At 39.7% G+C, this 21,120-nt stretch overlaps 1 protein-coding gene across 3 annotated transcripts in view; it reads right to left on the minus strand.

The window, feature by feature from the left end:
• Nucleotides 1–21,120, minus strand: part of LOC117269085 (voltage-dependent T-type calcium channel subunit alpha-1I) — a 141,432-nt gene that overhangs the window by 15,600 nt on the left and 104,712 nt on the right. For 2 of the 3 annotated variants that reach the window (XM_033645940.2, XM_078161154.1), the window contains exons 28-31: nucleotides 20,104–20,182; nucleotides 17,304–17,425; nucleotides 12,670–13,119; nucleotides 1,977–2,126 (exon numbers count right to left, since the gene is read on the minus strand). In XM_033645940.2, coding sequence (XP_033501831.1) covers nucleotides 1,977–2,126; nucleotides 12,670–13,119; nucleotides 17,304–17,425; nucleotides 20,104–20,182 — 801 coding nt within the window. The remainder of the gene's footprint in view (nucleotides 1–1,976; nucleotides 2,127–12,669; nucleotides 13,120–17,303; nucleotides 17,426–20,103; nucleotides 20,183–21,120) is intronic. The other variant, XM_033645943.2, reaches the window with a different exon arrangement.

A 21,120-nucleotide genomic window follows, 5' to 3' on the forward strand; every position in this document is an offset into this window, starting at 1 on the left:
GATTGCACTCTACCTGGTCGTGTCGTGTGTCCACCAAAGCTCAATATAAGGACTTGCTCAGGGTAAGTAAACTCTGTGTCCAGGCAAGTGGAGTGCCTCAAGTGAAAAATAAAAGCGATCTCCAATGTAATACTATCCGAAAATAAACTGCGCGCTGTAACGCTTTTCCACCTGAGCTGCATGCATGAGTCCATCTCACCATTAAATTCTGAACGGGACTGATGAGAAAAATCGTACACATTGGACACCGCAGACTTTGGGGCTGATGACATCATACACAACATGTTACTACCATTAAAAATCTCTTTAATGCTGCACGCAAGAGAGAGACTTATTAGTTGTAGCCCAGAAGCTAATGTTAGCCATCCTGTCTCTCCAACAAGGGCTACAGTGTGATTGTATTCCTTTCAGAAGCTTCATAATTCAGCCTTGGCCTGCATTGTAAATAGTAAATGGACTGCGTTTGTATAGCGCTTTCCTAGTCTTCTGACCACTCAAAGCCCATTCACACACATTCACACACTGGCTACCATACAAGGTGCCACCTGCTACTCACTAACCATTCACCCGCACTTACACACCTATGGAACAGCCAACGAGAGCAATTTGGGGTTCAGTTTCTTGCCCAGAGATACTTTGACATACAGACTGGAGGAGCCAGGCATCGAACCATTCATCTTCCGATTAGTGGATAACCCGCTCTACCCCTGAGCCACAGCCGCCACCTTCTTTGAGATTCAGTAAAATAAATCCATACTGATAAATCTGACACTGTGATTATTCATCTGTTTTCTGATTAAAAATAAGAGTTGAAAAATGTTTAACTTTTAGTAGAACGGTTGCTCATCGACGTCACCAGCCGTCCAGTCACTGTGGAGAAGGGGCGGCACAAATACCACAAAGACCAACCGTCATAGAGGACAAATACCAGTAATGAACAAACGCTGTTATCAGCTAAGTAAAGAAACACTTCAGTGGGGACACACAATCCTATCTAAGTAACACCAGCAAGAGTCTATTGATCAACTGACCAGTAGGTGACAGCTCTACAGCAGCTGGACAATGACTATGCACATAGAAATGTAGCATTTTCTTCTAGTAATTGCTCCATCTACAAAACTGCACCCTCTTCGCCTAAAACAAAATCTTAAAATTTACATGTAATTGACAACAAGAGTCTGCGGGTATAACAGCTGATTTGGCTCCCTCACATCTCTGACTAAATTAATACATTTCAGGGCTTCAAAGCTGACCTGGTTCTTCCTCACACCACTAAACATGATAATGAAACAACATTTGGCGAGTCTGGGTCTGCTGTAGGAAACGAACACAACAACCAAACCACTGCATTTTCAAATGCACAACAGATACTCTGCAATCAGTTTGTATTTCAGTGTGGTCAACTGAACGTACTGCTCTCTAAACGCAGCTGTCAAGCCAAAGAAATGAAGCAACCACGAGCAAGGAGGACCGAAGATTACGCTGCAACTCCATTCAAGGGAAAGTGTAATGTTTGCCTGAAATGTCACAAGATTTTCTGCTGGGCTTATTTTTTTGAAATAACATTGCTAAAGGGGTCATAAAAGTGGGCAAGTCTGGAAATATGGTCGCTAAATTGGCAAAGCTGGGGTGGTTTCTTTAGAAATAGGTTTTATATTCTGAGGTGGGAGTAGTTTTTAATACTAGCGACATATTCTGTGTGACTTATGGGAGTGATTCTGACATGTTAGATAAATATGGGCCTCCACTTGATCCAATAAAGCTTAGTGTCCCTGAAAACCATCATTTTTAAAATGTATTTATCTATTTATGGTACTGTGGATAGTAAAAATATGTATCCAGAAAAAAATGGATGCTTGTGGTTCTGTTTGCTTGTAAATTTAAACCACACTTAAATAGCCGGGGCTGCTGCTCCCATCAGGTGTATGAGTGTGTGTGGCATATATGTGTGTATTCATGTGTGTTCATGCTGGTACCTCTTGTGGGTGGCCCTTGCAATCTTTGCAGATGGGTGGAGGAGAGGAATAGTGGTGGAAGACAGAACCGGAGAGGTTGTCGATCATCAGCATCTCCCCCTCCAGTGTATCCTTGATGAGGAGAGAAACGCTGTCCAGCCATTGGCTCTCCTGGAACACATACACACACACGCACAGACATACACACGAACACATACACACGGGACGCAGGCCGGCAGACCAGGTATTGCACGCAGGTGCAAACATGTGCACATGCGGACATGCGAGGACAGAGAACACGCAGGGAAATGCATACACCATTGTAAGGGTTATAAAAATGTCTGTGTGCACACGCAGGTATGCTTTTATACTTTATGTGCTCACAAACACAGTCACACATGTGCATATTCATCCACACACGTAGATTTCACATTAACAAAGCCTTCATTTCTGAAATTCCCCCACAAAATGAAAGAAAAATAAAAGTCTCAAAGACATTCTCTGTGTCAGAGATGATGTACAAATAAACCAGAACAAATCCTCCTCTCAGACTTTGTTGGCCTTTAGGGCTAAACACTCCTCTCTTTTGGAAAAAAAGCTCCTCAATAATATGACTCCAAAATCCTCATTAGCGAAGTAACACATAATTTTACTATCAAAGCCTTGAGCACTGAGAGCGGTGCAATTACATTTGATATATCACCTCAATTAGGCTGTTCAATACCTTGTTGAAACAATTTAAGATTTAAGCATTTGCTTTGTGCTCTGGGTATTATTAGGTTTAAAGCAATTTAGACTGAATCAGTCAGGGCTTTTTCTGCTACTTAAATGATCCCTCCTTGCTTGAATCTCATCTGCCAGCTTGGTTTCTGGGAAAACCAATCTGGCAGAAAAAGGAAACTACTGACAGAAAAAAAGGGAAACTACTTTAAAAATGATTTCTGTGTTTCTTGGCAGGGCACTGTATTTCACAATGAATTAGATGGTTGTGCCTGCAACACATTCATAACAGCCAAAATAACTGTATTACATCAGCAGATACATCCCCCCCCAAAAAAAGTGAAACAAGGTCACTCCTCTTCAATCCCCACACAAGCCTATTTTCATAACACATTTCTACAACAGCGCTTATAGGACTATACTTAGATCTCTTATGCAAACACACATTTCTGACTCATACTGTTATATTACAATCACTCATGGCTCATGCTTTTGAAAATGTGGGGGCTAAGAATTCAAGAGATAGGTTACTGTACTCCCGAGAATATAAATATACCTAAATCATGCTGGTTTATGAAACAGTGTTGCAGTGCCACATGTTGGCACGGTGACAAACTGGCAGTGAGGCTGACTCTGTCATATTCAGCTCTTTTTATACACGCATGTATAAAAAACACACTCCTTTTTTTTCCTCTCTCACACAGACAGTCCCAAGATAGTCCATTCTGTGTAGGTGGAGAACTTCACATAAAAAATAATGTTTGATTGACTGTGGTGGCCTATGTGCTGGCCTCCATTAATAACTGTATTAGTGGACAACAATAGGCCCCGTCTACAGGGAATGGAAGTTGAGAGAGAGAGGAGAGAGCTGAAATTAATTACTGCGTCTATCTGACTGTCACTGGCTCAGCTATTATCTCTGCTCGCTTATTCCCTTACTCTCTCTCCCTCTGTGTGTGTGTCGACTTCCTACAGTGTCGCCTCTAGTCCCCGTGCAATATATTACGAGTGTTTCGCCATAGAGCCAAAATTGACTTTTTCAGTGTGTGTAAGATGGCACATTATAGAATATACTACTTGTAGCTGCAATCTTTCTTGAGCTCTTGAAGTCTCTATATATATCATCAAGACTCATCCGCTCTATCTTTGAGTATACGAACATCAATTTTACGGACAACTGAAGCAATTTCATAAAACCAACATTTCTGCTCCATGTATAGTGTTCCAAGGAAGCTGCATATTATGACAATATGTGGACAAAAGTTTAAAGCACCACAGCAAAAGATGTCACCGTGTTTAGGTTTGTACACTTCCTCAAATGAGCCTTTTTCAATTGCACACACAAACACACACACACGCTTACCTTCCTCTATTACCAACAGTGGACTATGAGTCCACACTGACCAAGTGAGGACCACTGTTTCTGGTCATTTTGAAAAAACAAAAATAGAATAGAAGATTTTCTTTTGTGGTTTTGGCACATAATACTTCCGCAAATTATCCTTTTAATAAAAGAGTTTGCCAAGAGGGGAAATGCATCCTTCACTGACGTCTACCTATCAAAGTGGGGACCTTCATATACTACAGTGGAACTGTCCGTACCCATTCCTTCACGAATATTTGTTGTGAGCAGAGACGGGAAGGTTACTTCTGAAATGTAATAGGTAACAGATTACAAGTCACCCTGTTAAAAATATAATAAGTAATATAACTATTTTATTACCTTATCAAAGTATTGTAATTTATTACATTTGATTACTCTTTGATTACTTTTCTATTGAATGTGGCAATAACGCTGAAATATGTCCTGAAATACGCTATGTCAAAAGAAGGAGTGAATGTTCTTCTCTGAACATTTTACTGAAAAGAATATAGTCAAATGTAACCCATTTGTAATAAGAACCATTTGGATTAGTAAATGTAATTTACAGGGCTGTCAAAATATTAAAAATTAATCTCATTAATTACATACTCTGTGATTAATTAATCTAAATTAATCGCATACATCGATTTTTGCTGTGAAAATTTAAAAAAATTTAAAATTAAAATCAATTTTGGCAAATGTGTGGTAGTAAATCTGATTTTAAACACAATTGTTCCCCTGTCCTCTACCACCAAAACTGGTCTGCAGTCCATTACAATCCATTTTGCATTAAGTTAGTTAATTGGTCACAGGTAAACTTACTCAGTTTGCATCTGAACGTCTGGTCAAGTGTGGCTCGACAAAGCTGGCTGCTAGCACTAGTATCAGAGGCTGTGCTAGTTCAGATACCCAGGTTTGCTGCTAAATGTTTTGCGTTGAGGTTAAAAGGCACCACGGAGTGTGATTAATCATCATTCATTTTTTTAAGATTTTTTTTTCTTCTGTGATTAATTAATCGAAATGAATGCGTTATTTTGACAGCCCTAGTAATTTAATCAAATATATTTTTCTCAGTAACTGTAAGTGATTACAGTAATTTCATTACTGGTTGTCAGTGTGTAACAACTAGGGCTGTACCCACCTCAAAGTTGGGTCAGTCAAATCAGACGTGACTTTTTAATACGAATATTCAACTATTCTTTCCCTTTTTTCCATATAGAGTTTGAGACTTCGAACGAGGTTCAGCGAGACGTTCAGTGACAGTGATATGCATGTTATATTTGCACTGACGACGGATCGGTAATGTCAATGCTACACGCTCAAGTCCACTGTTGGATAGGTAGGTAAGTGAAGATACATACACACACACCAAGTCCTGGACCTGTACTCTGAATAACTTGCATCGGTCTGCCAGATCCCTTATTGCATCACTTGAGAGACAGAGAAGGAGAGAGAGGGAGATCGGGAGAGATACACAGAGACGGGGGAGGATGCTGCCAGTGTGTTCTCTCAGGTCTGCATTAAGTTCCTTTGTCACGCTGAGCTAAAAATGACTCCATGCAGCCAACTTTAGATCTACAAAGGTAAGACTCTTCACGGCAGCCGATGAGTCATCTTTATGTGCGTTTCTGTGCGGATATCTCAGACTATCATTAGCGATTTCATAATGGGAGCGCGTGTCTCTGCTGTCAGACTGCGAGTAGAAATAAGAGACCATCTACTCTCACTCACTCTCAATGATGGCAGTGATATGATCATTTATAAAAAAAGGAACCTGTGCATGTGCGTCTGCAAACTCACATAGTCTCATGTGAGTACTGAAAGGTTAATAAAGCTTAAATGAAAAAAGCTTAATTGAGAAGGCGATTAAAATTGCTCCTCTCTTCTTCCTGACGACACAGGTTGCTATGACTACAGTGAAACAAGACAAAAACATACTTTGAAAAAGAAAAATGAAAATATACAGCCTAGCCTTGACTTTCGTCTGCCTAATTTCACTCAAGTAGTTTGGTTTCATTTTTGGAAAAATGCCTTTAATTCCAGTCCAATGTTTTCACATTCATATTAATTGCTTTGTTAACACAATTACACTTGTGCAATATTGCAATTAAGGCACAGCGTAGAGTCTCTTTCTTCCTTTCCTTTTATCTGCCTTTTCTTTTCATTCCCTTTCTTTGTGTAAATGTTTAACCTTTCTCACCCCCCCTCCTTCTCACAAAACCTGTAAAAGAAAAACGAACAAAAGTACAAATGAATTATACAAAGAGATTGGTAAAACAACTGAGTGTAATCACGCAATGTGGCTGTCAGTCAGTTTCACAAAAATAGGGTAATGATTCCCTACTCTCTTCCATGTCAGCGCCATTTGAACACAATGCAGAAATTACTGCTGTATTGTTTACCTCCTTTGTATTCTTCCACTTTGCAAATCGAATGTGTAATTTTCTCTGCATGAACTAATGCATTGATACTGTGTAAAGAGGCAGGCAGCCAAAGGAAAAGAAAAGGATACTCAAAAGCAGAGACGTCTCCATTATGTTTCTTTTGCCCCAGATACTGATCTAAGTTGTTTATTGTCCAGTGTCCACTAATACTGGGTCTGATCAACATGTTATTTTCCTGCATATTACAGTTGCAAAGTGAACACTAGGCTCTTATTAAAGCAATTATTACATTTATGAATTTTTTTTTATATAGCATATATGTATGTATATATATATATATATATATATATACATATAACATTCTAATTAATCAAAATTACTTCATTTTCATTTTAAAAGAAATAAGAAAGAAAAAACTTTTAAAAAAATTTTGTGTTCATACAACTAAAAAGAGTCTGTATTCCAGTGTTTGGGCTGGACTTGTGGAATGGGCTGCATGATGAGTTGAAACAAAGCACAAATGTAGATTAATTTAAAAAAATATACAAAAAAGATATTTTTGTCAGAAATATAGATGAGATGAAAGGTTGTGTTGGGGGAATGCATATTCATTTTTTAACACTGGGTGGTACTTGGACTGTCAATAACTGGGTATATTACCTTTATTTATTTAATTGGGTGATAAATAGATTGGGGATAGTTGTACATTAGTAAATAAATTTGGGAATTTGTTGAAATAATACTGTATATGAGTTAAAAAAAAGAAATGTAAGAATTCATTCATTCATTCAAAAGCTGATTCACTGCATTAAGAAAATCTAGACTGCTTAACACTTAACATAATTTCCCTCTAAATATTGTACATTGTCCAATGATGTTTTGTATTACTATTAGTCTCTATTAAACAAGGACCATACACACACACTCACAACACATACAAAAAACAATCTCAAAATTGAGAGGAGATGATTTGCGCCAGATTTAGCTATTAGCTAATTTCCATCTGCAGTCCCTGGGCAGGTAAACTCAGAACAATCACCAGATGCTAAAAACATAATTTACATGCAACATCATTACATAGTCTCTATCGCACTAACAATTACACAAACAGATCTACAAGCACACATCAACATATAAATGCCAGCACATTCATCCAGTACAACTATGAAATTACAATTCATGAATATTAAAAACCTGAATCACAGTTGAATTAATGTTGACATGACTGGTTGCTCATTATCCATTTAATGTTGTTGGAGAATAGACTGTCAGAGTGGACAGTGCAGGAGGGTGTTGATAAGATTTAGGCATCTTCTGTCCCCATTAAGAGCAAAATAGAGGCACCATGCATGTGGAAAATTAAGCTAAAACAGCCACATGGTTAAGTCTGAAGCCCAGAACACCCTCAGTACATTGCTGACTGTCATTTCAGCAGACACTGCAGGCCCCTGTGTCGCTCGCTTACAATGCTCTGCTCCACTCTGTTTTATATCACTGTTTAAAGGGGCCACAGGGAGGCAATACAGCTGAGGTACAGCTGGCTAACATCTGGGATATAATTTTGAAATAAAGGGATCGGAAATTAATCTGAATCATAACGCAGTCCTGCTCTGCTAACAGCAGACACCAGCTGATCCAGTTCAAAGCTGTCCATCCTATTCCTTATTCTTTATCCCGACTGCACAAGATTTACCCTTCTGTCTCACCACTGTGTGACACATGTCAAGAATCAAAGGGAACACTGTCTCACACTTTATGGCTCTGCCCTTCATTTACTGGATTCTGGCCCAGAATATTTTACTGGTACTCAAAGGCCCGTAAAAGCACCATCCAATTGGACGCTGGACTCGCCATCTTCGGTTCCTCACAGTCCGCTCTGTGCTTTCCTACAGACATGCAACAGCCTTTGATGCCGCTGGGGATGACTTTTACTAAAAGACTCATTTCGAGGGACTGGAAATCACCCTCTCTATTCCGTTCCTCCACAGATGGATGGCTGACATGATTTGAGTCATACGGATGGAGAGACTGAGGTTCTTGAGAAGCAATTCAATTAAAAAAATTCTCTGCAATCTGGGACCAATTTCTTGCTTATCAAGACAAGGTCGCGGGAGGATGAGTAACTTACCTAGCTAATTTCTCATGGGCTTTGCTTGAGATCTAATGCATAGCACTCCTAAGCACTCTGTACAACCGGTAGTCTTTTACTATTATTTTACTTATTTTTCACCTGTACATGTTAAGTTGTCCCGTTACTTAACTGTTTTTGTTGATGCATCTAAGCATTTCAAGATAAGCCCAAAAATAAAAACATATCTATAAAAAAATAATGGATTTTAAATAAATACGAATCTGCTTTTTGCAGAAACAGATCTGTAATAAATAAGCAGTGATGTATGGGGTGCTGTTTGTAAAGTGGCTCACGCTCAAAATAACATCAACATTTTGCCACATTTAGCTTCAAACAATGTTTAAAAAAGTGTTGTGAATTTTTTAACGTCACCTTTTACCACATTTACAACAATATTTGTTACCTTAGAAATATATTAAATAGTTAAATCTAAATATTAAATGTGGCACCTAAATGTTAAATGTTAAATCTAAATATTAAATCTAAATCTAAATCTAAATGTTAAATCTAAATATTAAATATAAATCTAAATGTTAAATTTAAATGCTAAATATAAATCTAAATCTAAATGTTAAATCTAAATATTAAATCGAAATCGAAATCTAAATGTTAAATCTAAATATTAAATCTAAATCTAAATGTTAAATCTAAATGCTAAATCTAAATCTAAATGTTAAATGTTAAATCTAAATGTTCTGGGTGAAACTAAATATTTAGCTAATATGCAAATTCACACTGCCGGTCAACGGAAGTACCAAAATAAAAGCTCGAGATGGTCAGACCGTGTTTATAGAATCAAATAACGAATTAAAACCAACTTATTGGGGGAAATGGACACTTGAACATACATTAGCGTGATAATAACTACCTAAAATAACAAGAAACGTGTTTGGAGAAATTTTATTTGATGTGTACTTTGAGTTGTTAGTGTCCCTTCGGAGGGAATCACCTTGTTGTTTACAAATACTTCCGGGCAGAAAACCAGCGGAGTTTAGCTACATACAGTACAGGCCAAAAGTTTGGACACACCTTCTCATTCAATGCGTTTTCTTTATTTTCATGACTATTTACATTGTAGATTCTCACTGAAGGCATCAAAACTATGAATGAACACGTGGAGTTATGTACTTAACAAAAAAAGGTGAAATAACTGAAAACATGTTTTATATTCTAGTTTCTTCAAAATAGCCACCCTTTGCTCTGATTACTGCTTTGCACACTCTTGGCATTCTCTCCATGAGCTTCAAGAGGTAGTCACCTGAAATGGTTTCCACTTCACAGGTGTGCCTTATCAGGGTTAATTAGTGGAATTTCTTGCTTTATCAATGGGGTTGGGACCATCAGTTGTGTTGTGCAGAAGTCAGGTTAATACACAGCCGACAGCCCTATTGGACAACTGTTAAAATTCATATTATGGCAAGAACCAATCAGCTAACTAAAGAAAAACGAGTGGCCATCATTACTTTAAGAAATGAAGGTCAGTCAGTCCGGAAAATTGCAAAAACTTTAAATGTGTCCCCAAGTGGAGTCGCAAAAACCATCAAGCGCTACAACGAAACTGGCACACATGAGGACCGACCCAGGAAAGGAAGACCAAGAGTCACCTCTGCTTCTGAGGATAAGTTCATCCGAGTCACCAGCCTCAGAAATCGCAAGTTAACAGCAGCTCAGATCAGAGACCAGATGAATGCCACACAGAGTTCTAGCAGCAGACCCATCTCTAGAACAACTGTTAAGAGGAGACTGCGCCAATCAGGCCTTCATGGTCAAATAGCTGCTAGGAAACCACTGCTAAGGAGAAGCAACAAGCAGAAGAGATTTGTTTGGGCCAAGAAACACAAGGAATGCACATTAGACCAGTGGAAATCTGTGCTTTGGTCTGATGAGTCCAAATTTGAGATCTTTGGTTCCAACCGCCGTGTCTTTGTGAGACGCAGAAAAGGTGAACGGATGGATTCCACATGCCTGGTTCCCACTGTGAAGCATGGAGGAGGAGGTGTGATGGTTTGGGGGTGTTTTGCTGGTGACACTGTTGGGGATTTATTCAAAATTGAAGGCACACTGAACCAGCATGGCTACCACAGCATCCTGCAGCGACATGCCATCCCATCCGGTTTGCGTTTAGTTGGACGATCATTTATTTTTCAACAGGACAATGACCCCAAACACACCTCCAGGCTGTGTAAGGGCTATTTGACCAAGAAGGAGAGTGATGGAGTGCTGCGGCAGATGACCTGGCCTCCACAGTCACCGGACCTGAACCCAATCGAGATGGTTTGGGGTGAGCTGGACCGCAGAGTGAAGGCAAAGGGGCCAACAAGTGCTAAACACCTCTGGGAATTCCTTCAAGACTGTTGGAAAACCATTTCAGGTGACTACCTCTTGAAGCTCATGGAGAGAATGCCAAGAGTGTGCAAAGCAGTAATCAGAGCAAAGGGTGGCTATTTTGAAGAAACTAGAATATAAAACATGTTTTCAGTTATTTCACCTTTTTTTGTTAAGTACATAACTCCACATGTGTTCATTCATAGTTTTGATGCCTTCAGTGAGAATCTATAATGTAAATAGTCATGAAAATAAAGAAAACGCATTGAATGAGAAGGTGTGTCCAAACTTTTGGCCTGTACTGTATATATATGCATATCTCACATTTTTCATGTCACTATATCACCGTTTAGACTAATCTGGTGTTTGTAAAGTCTATAAACACAATGATTGAACAAACATTACTATCACGTTCTGAAATTAATAACATGGTTATCGTAGATTAGCGGGGCTAACTGTTAGCTGTTAGCCCCGTTAGTGGTGTCTGTAATGACTCATTAACTCTAAACAGTCCGTGAAAAAAAATATTTTTTTCCAGCGGATGTCTTAGTTACAACATGATTGAGCTAACTGGAGTAGTTTCATGTCGTATCTGACAATGGGAGGCTTTTAACAGATGACGTCCTGATGTTAGCTTTGCTTCTGCTGCAGCCACTGATGCTTTCTAGACATCGTGATTTCCCAAAACTGAATAAATACCACACATCGCAACACAAAACTGCTTTGCTGGCTCAATCATGTTGTAACTAAGACATCCGCTGGAAAAAATATTTTTTTCACGGACCATTTAAGAGTTAATGAGTCATTACAGACACTGCTAACGGTGCTAAGAGCTAACGGTTGGTAGCTTAGCTTAGGTTGTTAGTCCCTCCGAAGGGACACTAACAACTCAAAGTACACGTCAAATAAAATTTCTCCAAACATGTTTCTTGTTATTTTAGGTAGTTATTATCACGCTAATGTATGTTCAAGTGTTCATTTCCCCGATAAGTTGGTTTTAATTCGTTATTTGATTCTATAAACACAGTCTGACCATCTCGAGCTTTTATTTTGGTACTTCCGGTGATCGGCAGTGTGAATTTGCATATTAGCTAAATATTTAGCTTCACCCAGAACATTTAGATTTAACATTTAACATTTAGATTTAGCATTTAGATTTAGATTTAATATTTAGATTTAACATTTATATTTATATTTAGCATTTAGATTTAACATTTATATTTATATTTAGCATTTAGATTTAACATTTAGATTTAGATTTAATATTTAGATTTAACATTTATATTTATATTTAATATTTAGATTTAACATTTAGATTTAGATTTAGCATTTAGATTTAGATTTAATATTTAGATTTAGATTTAGCATTTAGATTTAACATTTAGATTTAGATTTAATATTTAGATTTAACATTTAACATTTAGGTGCCACATTTAATATTTAGATTTAACTATTTAATATATTTCTAAGTTAACAAATATTGCTGTAAATGTGGTAAAAGGTGATGTTAAAAAATTCACAATACTTTTTTAAACATTGTTTGAAGCTAAATGTGGCAAAATGTTGATGTTATTTTCAGCGTGAGCCACTTTACAAACGGCACCCCATAGTGACGAGCCCAGTCCTTGCAATCTTGCAGATTGGCTTGAGACATCCCTACTTGCAGACACAAACACACACTCTAACTCACCCACACACGCAAATGCCACACATACAAAATAGGCCTTTCACACTATAAGGAAAAAACATGTAAGAATACACATACTTTCTGTCACACACACAGAAACTCACTTGTGCTGGTGAGTACAGTGTCCGGCTGGAGTCACGGGAGTTGTACCCTCCTGGGTGTGCACTGCCTGCTGACTGTCGCATCCTCCTCACTCCTTCTCCCCTCTCTCCGCTCGGACATCCTCTGTCCTTTCCCCCTGCTGTTCCTCCAGGTCCAGCAGTGACTAGTCCTTTGTCCACCCTCCCACCCCCGCAGCCGGGGGCGCCCATGCAACAGAGGGTGCCCTGGGCCAGCTCCAGCTCAATTTCTGCATCCATCTCCGCCTCCTCTTGGGCCTCCTTGTTGGAGTCGTCCAGGTGCTTCATCAGCACGGCCACCACCACATTGATGAGCACGAACTGGGCGGTGAGCACGAAGGAGACAAAGTACATGGGCGAGATAAACTGAAGGCTGGGATTGCAGGCATAGTCCGCTTCGACGCCATTGTCTGGTGGGCACTCCCGCAATGTGTCCTGGTGTCACAGAGGCAGAGGATTAGGAAAAAGGAAGGACAGGGTTAGTTAGGAGTAGAAGAAGAAGGGCTGTGTAAAATGGGCAGGTCCAAGAGACAAAATACATAAGCCATCCGCAATGCAATATCTTATGGATAATGCTTTGTGAAGATACAGGAGGTGGACGAAATTACAGGATCATCTTAAAAGAATACTTTACCCCCCAAATGATCATTTGTATTTCAATTACTCATCCTTACTAACTTAATTTTTCTCGCATGCCTCCGCGGTGAACGAAGAATCCAAAAACTGAGAAAATTCTTAATGAATTGAAGTAAGAGGGGTTGGTGTTTAACAACAGCAAAACTTTATCACAACATTTATTTACAAGCTGTCAGACAACTCGTGCAGGATAATCCAGGTCTCATTGGATCAGCACTTCCCACACAGACAGCCTTTCCCGACAGGAAACTGAACAAAAAGAGAACTTGTTAACCCTCTCCTCTAAGCCTAAATTTTACCTTGTTGAACACAGGAGCTGTTGGTCTACTGCTGCCTCAGTTTGTGTTTTTGTGTGACTTTGCTCAATTCGAGCTAAGCCTTTAAAACAACAAATAACACAAACAAACTAAGTGTTCAAAGCAGCGGTAGACCAGCAGCTCCAATGTTCAGCAATGTAAAACTGCTGTTTTTGTCAACAGAGCCTGGCTTTGAGGGAGCATCAATTAGTTTCACTTTCAGTTCAAGTCGTTGTGTGGAAAAGGCCGGGAAGAACTGAGCATATTACTGGATAAGTGAGACTTTGATTATACTGCATGAGTTGTGTAAGAGTTTTGGATGTTTTGATGTAGTTTTGCTGTTGTTTGAAGCGGGATTTATACTTGTGTGTCAGCTCTATGCAGAGCCTACGCCGTAGCCTATGCACGTGGCCTACGCTGTTGTGCACATTTGTAATTGTGCGGTGGTGTGTCTGTCGCTCTGCAATTACACGTCCGTGACACTCGTTGGCAGCGGGGTTTCTGTGAAGTGTTGTAAAGTTGAGTTGATTCAGAACACACATTAAACATGGCTTAATAGAGACAATTTCAAACACAAGTACACAATTCAGCTTCACTAAAACTCGCGGCATTCACAGACAAAGCATTTGTCTTTATCTGGACACATTTTCCCCACAAATACAACATGCTAATGTTTATAGCACAAGCCTATGACATTTTACATTGTATACATTTGCCTAGTGGCTAGCTGACTTTTCCTCTACTCATATGAAGCCAGGATAAATCACACACAAGACTTAAAATGCTATTATATAGAGGTTTTATTGTCTTCACAATTTATTGTTTCTTATCTGTGAAATTAAAGTAAATAAAAGCTTTGTTTCCTCTGAGGGAAATAGTCTTACAAAACTAGAGGAGGTCTTTTGTCCATTTTTGGATCCCTCGTTCACCATGGAGGCGTGAGAAGTTATTCACACAACTTGAATGTAACATGGGGTGAGTAAATGATATACAAATGGTAATTTTGGGAACTAAGTATTTCTTTAACATATATGAAACCGTATACAGCAGCCCTGCAACAAATTCCAATTCTTTACATTTTCATTGCTTAAACAACAATAAAGAAATATTATTTTTCACTAATAACGACAGCATAAAGGTAGAGAAGAAGACAAGTCAAGATCTAAATGACCACCACTGAATCAAAATTGGTCTTCTCATGAAAATATGAATTACATTTTCTAGGTAAAAGAATGCATCCAGCTCATGTTAACAAGGCTCTTTGTATTCATGACAACTTGTATAATCATCATATATTTAATTGTTTTGCTTCTATGCAAAACAACAGGAGCCTTTTTTTTTTTTTTTTTTTTAAATTTCCTCTGTAGCATTATTCTAGTGGTTTTCCACTCTGGTTAACATGCACTCAGCAGAGTTCAGTCAGAGCAGAACCAAAGTGACAAGTGTTTTCTGGAGGAAGTACACATATCTCACCCAGGCTGTGACCATACATAACAATTTTAGCCCTCTGAGCTGAAGCTGGTCTTTTCTGTCTAATTTGGCGTGACATTTACACACTTTGCTCCTTCACACAACATCTCTCTTTCCTTCCTTCACTCCTCTTCCATTTTATTTCTTTACATATTTTGTTCTTCCCAATCTGCATTCGCTCTCACTGTTGCTCGTGCCGCTCTATGTCCCCTTTTTTCACTTTTGCTGTGCTTCACCCTCTGGAGGATAGAAAGCGTAGTAACTGGTCAGCTCTTTTAACCCTCTTCCCATCCTCTTGTCCCCCCTCTTATTACAGTTTGCTGGCACCTCCTTCTCTCCCCACTTCCTCTCCCTCATTATTTCCTCTCTGCCACATCGTCACTGCACGACTAATTACCACCCTGCCTCACCTGCCTCTCACTAAACCAAAGTAGGTCTACTTGTCTCAGAGCCCAGGTACTAATTTGACAGCTAAAATGACAGAGATTTACTCTGAGAGGGAGCATCTGTGGCCCGCTGGTTTGCTTCATGGCCCACTACCATCCACACGACCTGTATCCAGCATGTTTAATGGTCCACGCCCGACATGCTCCAGCATAATCTCTATTCCCCTCGCAGCCTAGGTGTGCGGAGGAGTGGTGATAGCTGCCGGTGGTAGAAGATGTGTGTTTAGGGAAAATTGGTGTTTTGTGTGTGTGTGCAATGAGGCACAGTCACTCCCCTGCCCATCAGTAAGAAAATCTGTGCTCCCGGTGCTGAGCAAGCACATTCCCTTTTCATCAGCGAGCATCACTAGAGTGGAAGATAGGATGGAGGAGAGACATAGAGGAGTTTGTCTCTTGTTTCTCTCAGAACATCTCTTCACTGTTTTCTGTCTTCTGTATTTCTGCCTTTTCAACCACAAATACTATGTAGGTTGTTGGAAGTTTTACTCTTTGCCTATGTATTGTAGGATTTGCACATGTTCTGGTCGGTTGGTTGGTTGGTTGGTTGGTCGATGCTCTTGTCCAACCAAATTCTCATTGGTCAAACAATCACTACTATTAATCCACCAACATGTTTCTTCCCAGCTTAAAATGCTAGGCACTCCTCAGAAAACACCCAGATTGGCGCATGTGAGCACTTTGAAGGGGCAGTATTTTTTCAGCTGAGATGCTTTAGTTGCATCTGGTTGCTATGATATTGCCTATAGAGTAGGCTATTTGCACTGGCCCTTGCTCTTTATGAAAGTAATCCGGGATTTATACTTGTGTGTCAGCTCTATGCAGAGCCTACGCTCATGGCCTACGCTGTTGTGAGCATTTATACTTGCAGTGGTGTGTCTGTGTCACTCTGCAGTTACACCTCCAAAACTCTAGTCAGCATCGGAGTTTCTGTGAAATGCTGTGAAGTTTAGTTGATTCAAAACACAACCAAAACACTTTAAACATGGCTTAATAGCGGCAATTTCAAACACAAGTACACAAATCAGCTTCACTATAACTCACAGCATTTACAGACAAACACTTGTCTTTATCTGGACACATTTTCCCCACAAATACAACATGCTAATGTTTTTAGCACGAGACTATGACATTTTACATTGGATAAATTAGCCTAGTGGCTAGCAGACTTTTCCTAGAATCTATATAGAATCTACATCGACACAGAGCCTACAGCTCAGGTCCAGCGTCGATTCGACACAGAAGTATAAATCCCGCATAAGGCTGAAGCATGTAGCAAGAGAGGATGGACCTGTCAGTCTATGTAGCCAGCAGTATTAGTTTCTTCTCCATTGTTGTTGTTTAGCAGGTTTGTACATGTAGGATGTGACTGTTGGTCTTAATGGTACTTGTCCTGCCCCTCCTACCCTGTGATTGGATGGCTGGATAAAAAGTGACAGGGACAAGCACAGTGTTTACTTTAAGTTGCACATTTTTTAACTCTCCAAACCAGGAAAAAAAAGCCAAATGGGCAGCACTCAGTGCAGAATAGATGCTCAGTGCCTCATTGTGCTGGCGCTTGTAGAATAGTGCAAATATGTGGGGGTCCTACTGCACACTGGCCTCGGGAAAATAATGCTTTGGTGGAGACACAACTTTAACAGGTACACTGTGGCCAGTTCAGACTTCTTTTCCTCATTGAGCAATTGTTTGGTTGAAGAGTAGGTAGAATTTCAGTCACCCAAGATTTTCTTTGGTTTGACTACAGCCCAACTGTTCTGAATGTAATTTGTACCTTCATGATGCCATTCCAGTTGTCGCCCGTGGAGACTTGGAACAAGGTAAGGAAGGCCATGCCAAAGTTTTCAAAGGTAGCGTGACGACTCATTCCCTCACAAGGGTAGTCTTCATTGCAAACTGAGGACAAGAGTGAGATGGGTGGATGGATGGAGGAAGAGGAGAAGTTATCAGCATAAGAAAGAGGTGAGAGGATAAAGGGAAAATGGAACAGGAAGGGGACAGGGACAACAAAAGAAGAAGAGACTTGTGAATTTGAACACAACACTTAACACATCATTTCCCCCAAAAACTGCAGAGGTATGCACCATTTCTGTCGCTAAGCTGCCTGAATGACTGTCCAAACAGGCCAACTCAATGTAGATACAGTCCGTTATCAAATCAGTAGCAATGTGACCAAACACTCTATTTGTCTTTGAGCTTATATCCCAAGATAATCTCTGAAATGGCCTCAAGAAAGAGACACTTGCATTCGCCACTAATCCTTTCTCCTGCCAAGCTTCAATAGGAAGCAATGTTGCCACGGGCTGCAGCTGCAGCACACAAGGGAAATGTGACAGTTCGGAAGACATATCTTCCAACTTCAATGTGGATATTTTAGGACAGTACTTATGTATCAGAATACTGGAGAGTGGGTTGATTCCCTAATGGCTGTCTGACTGCAGGAGAGAGAGCTGATGAAAAGGAATAAAGAATGGAGAGGAAATAAGGGGATTTTCATAATAAAGTTAATACAAGTCCTCATGCTTTTAAGTGCACAGGCTGACTTTACCATAATGAGTGAACCAACACTGGAAGCCACAGTTTTATTTAGCCACTGGGACAGACATGGACATATGTTGAGTTTTAATCGCCTTACACCTATAGTGATGATGTGTGGACAATGTGCTCATCGAGTAGAGCATAATCCTTTCATCTCAGCACCGCCACATACTGCATATGACTGATCAAAGGATTAATCCAGCTTGTGAGGGAGCTTATGTACATTGCCACATATATACATATATATAATGGTGCATATGTTAGTACCAGATAATACACATTTTTTTTTTAAGCGAGACAAGGAAGGTGAGATTAGACAATACCAAACTCGGGAACACTGGAGGACATGACTGTATTAACATGATGGAGCAAAAACATAGATTGCGTACCTACATTGGCGAAGGCATTAAAAAAAAAGAAGAGTAGAGTAAAGGTAATACATGTTTCAAAGTTTAGCCCATCCACTGTAGAAGGAAAATCTATTCTTCTGCAGACAATTCCCCTTTAAAGGCTCACAGGAAGCTGGAGTTATAGCTCAACATGACCCTAATTATTTGGTCATTTATCCCATCACACTGGCCTTCACATCAAAATATATTTTCACAATAAATAATAAACGTATCAAAGTTTTAACAAATGTGATCCAGTGGCATGCGCCAGTTAATACAGTTATATATAACAGCGTTGGTTCTCTTGAGTCTTTAGAGGACTGAGGATTTTTAGTTCAAAATACTGCAAACAGTTTGTTACCCTGTACAATTTGCTTAAAGGTATACTATGCAGGATTTTCCTATAAAACAATGTATGGACTCATACAGAAGTAATCCTTCTCAGGCCCCATTTCCTCCAAACTCTTTCAATATGGTACCTTTGGAACCAAAAATAACCCTTCAGACATGGTACCTAGACCCTAGAGTTTCCACCGCAAACAGCACTCTTTCATGTGGGCAGGGTTGTTGTCATACTGCTCCGTCCAGCACTCACTGTATTTCCTCCTTTATCAGTCTGCACCTTGTTTATTGTCCACAGAACAGGGTTGAATGCCGACATTTTCAGATCAAAATAAAACAGGCTGCAGTGAGAGTCTCTCCCAAAAGGGTATTTAAAAATAGCAGGTTTGTGCATTTAGTCCTTCTCAGGCAAGCTCAGGGGTGTAGTGTTGCTGGAGCACACAGGAACAACACTCCACGCTTGAAGATCTACTCATTACTAAAAGTGTATGTCATCAAAAAATTGAAGTGATGGTCAAAGTTGTCAGTGAAATTTAAGGTGTCTTGATGAATTCATGTCGTCACCTCATGCATTGACTAACATGTTAACAACAAGTTCACATTCCACCTTAAAAGTTGCCGGCAGTCGGCCAGGTGCATTAAGTTATTATTTTCTCAGGCTACAGCTGCTGAGAGAGGCAGCAAAACATTATTTCATTTTAGTTTCAGTTTACTAATATATGTAAAACTCTCCACAGTATGAACAGTGGTTACATGAGCCTCAGAACCTATACTATATCTATAGACTATAGCTCCACCTTTTAGTACCAGATCTGTGTGCTAGGTACGCCAACAGAGGGGGACCAAAAATGGGGTCAGTACAGAACAGTTCCATCGGTACCATCCACAACTTTTCACAGTGGAAACAGAAAAATAGTGCACCGAACTGAACTGTACTGTACTGCTCAGTGGAAACGGGGCTTACGACACACTAAAAGTGTGTGGCAGTTTATTTTTCTGCAGAGTGTCTGCATTCTATATACTTATTTTGTGTGTCCAGGACATTTATGGCCATCTTCCCCCACAGCACTCAGGTGAGGCTAGGGCTTCATAAAAAGGTAGCAAACAGGTGCCAGACTGTAAGCAGCAGGCATCCAAGCGTGGCAAAACGCCAGACTAAAGTCAATCTGATGCTGGCTCTTACTTTTGCTGCCGGGCATGTTCAAAAAACAGTAAACGACAATCCTGCATAGTATACCCTTAACATTGTTTATATTTAAAGTGCATGGAGCAAAAACATTGCAACTACGTGTCATGAGCACTCACCAAGTTCTCCAAATAGCTCTACTCCTAAGGCGGCGTAGATGAAAAACAGCAGCATAAAGAGCAGGCCCAGGTTACCCACCTGCAACAGACACATACACACAGACAGGAGAACATCTTACCGTGCACACGTTATAAACCACTTGACAGCATTCTAACATCATTAACAACAAAATGCTACCTAAACAGCATAACGGCTGGATTTATGTTCAACAAAAACATCTAAAAGTCTTTGTTAATGGGCCCTGTGATGAATCAGCTATAAACGTGCTTGGTGTAATTCAGCCACATTTTAAATTACTACTCAAGTGAACTTTGTTAAAGTCCCAGTGAAACGGAAGTTAGAGCATCTTTAGCTTCTGTACGGGGACATATTTCCCAGTAAAACTAAATATTTGAATGGTGTGCAGTTACAAAAGGGGTAAATCAAATTTTTTGAATTGAGTTTGCCACAACACGGAGCAAGAGAAGACTGTTGGATCTGCACACCTCCCTCACTTGGGGAACATTCAAACTGAAAATAGATGCGCGTCAGTTTGCTATGGTTTGAACAATATTTTTCTCCAAAACGGTTTGATACAGTGTGCATTAATGTTATTTATTGCACTTGGGAAGCACTTTGTGACCTATGTCTGACCTATGTTAATCAACTTGACCTCTGCAATGTTGTTTTGGAAATTCAAAAGTTTTTGCCCACTGATATCCAAACACACATTTCTTCCTATCTCTCCATATTGCTCTTTTTGCTAATACAACCCACAGGTGGTGAAGTTCAGATTTTACTCAATGGTGTGACTAGCAGTTCTCCCAAAGTCTCATTTGATTGGATGAAATTTTGTAAACGCCCTGAGTGCAGGATGAGTCATCAAACATTTTAAACCATTTTACAGGAAGAAAAAGACAGTTGTTTCGTTGTAAAAATACTCTACATACTGTACATCTGTATGAAGAGAGGGTCACCTCTAAAGCTTCGTCTATTGTCTCAGACTCTCAACATCCCCTCCATGTTTAGTGTCAGCT

The sequence above is a fragment of the Epinephelus lanceolatus genome, chromosome 18 (genome assembly GCF_041903045.1).
Source record: "Epinephelus lanceolatus isolate andai-2023 chromosome 18, ASM4190304v1, whole genome shotgun sequence".
NCBI classification, from domain to species: domain Eukaryota; kingdom Metazoa; phylum Chordata; class Actinopteri; order Perciformes; family Serranidae; genus Epinephelus; species Epinephelus lanceolatus.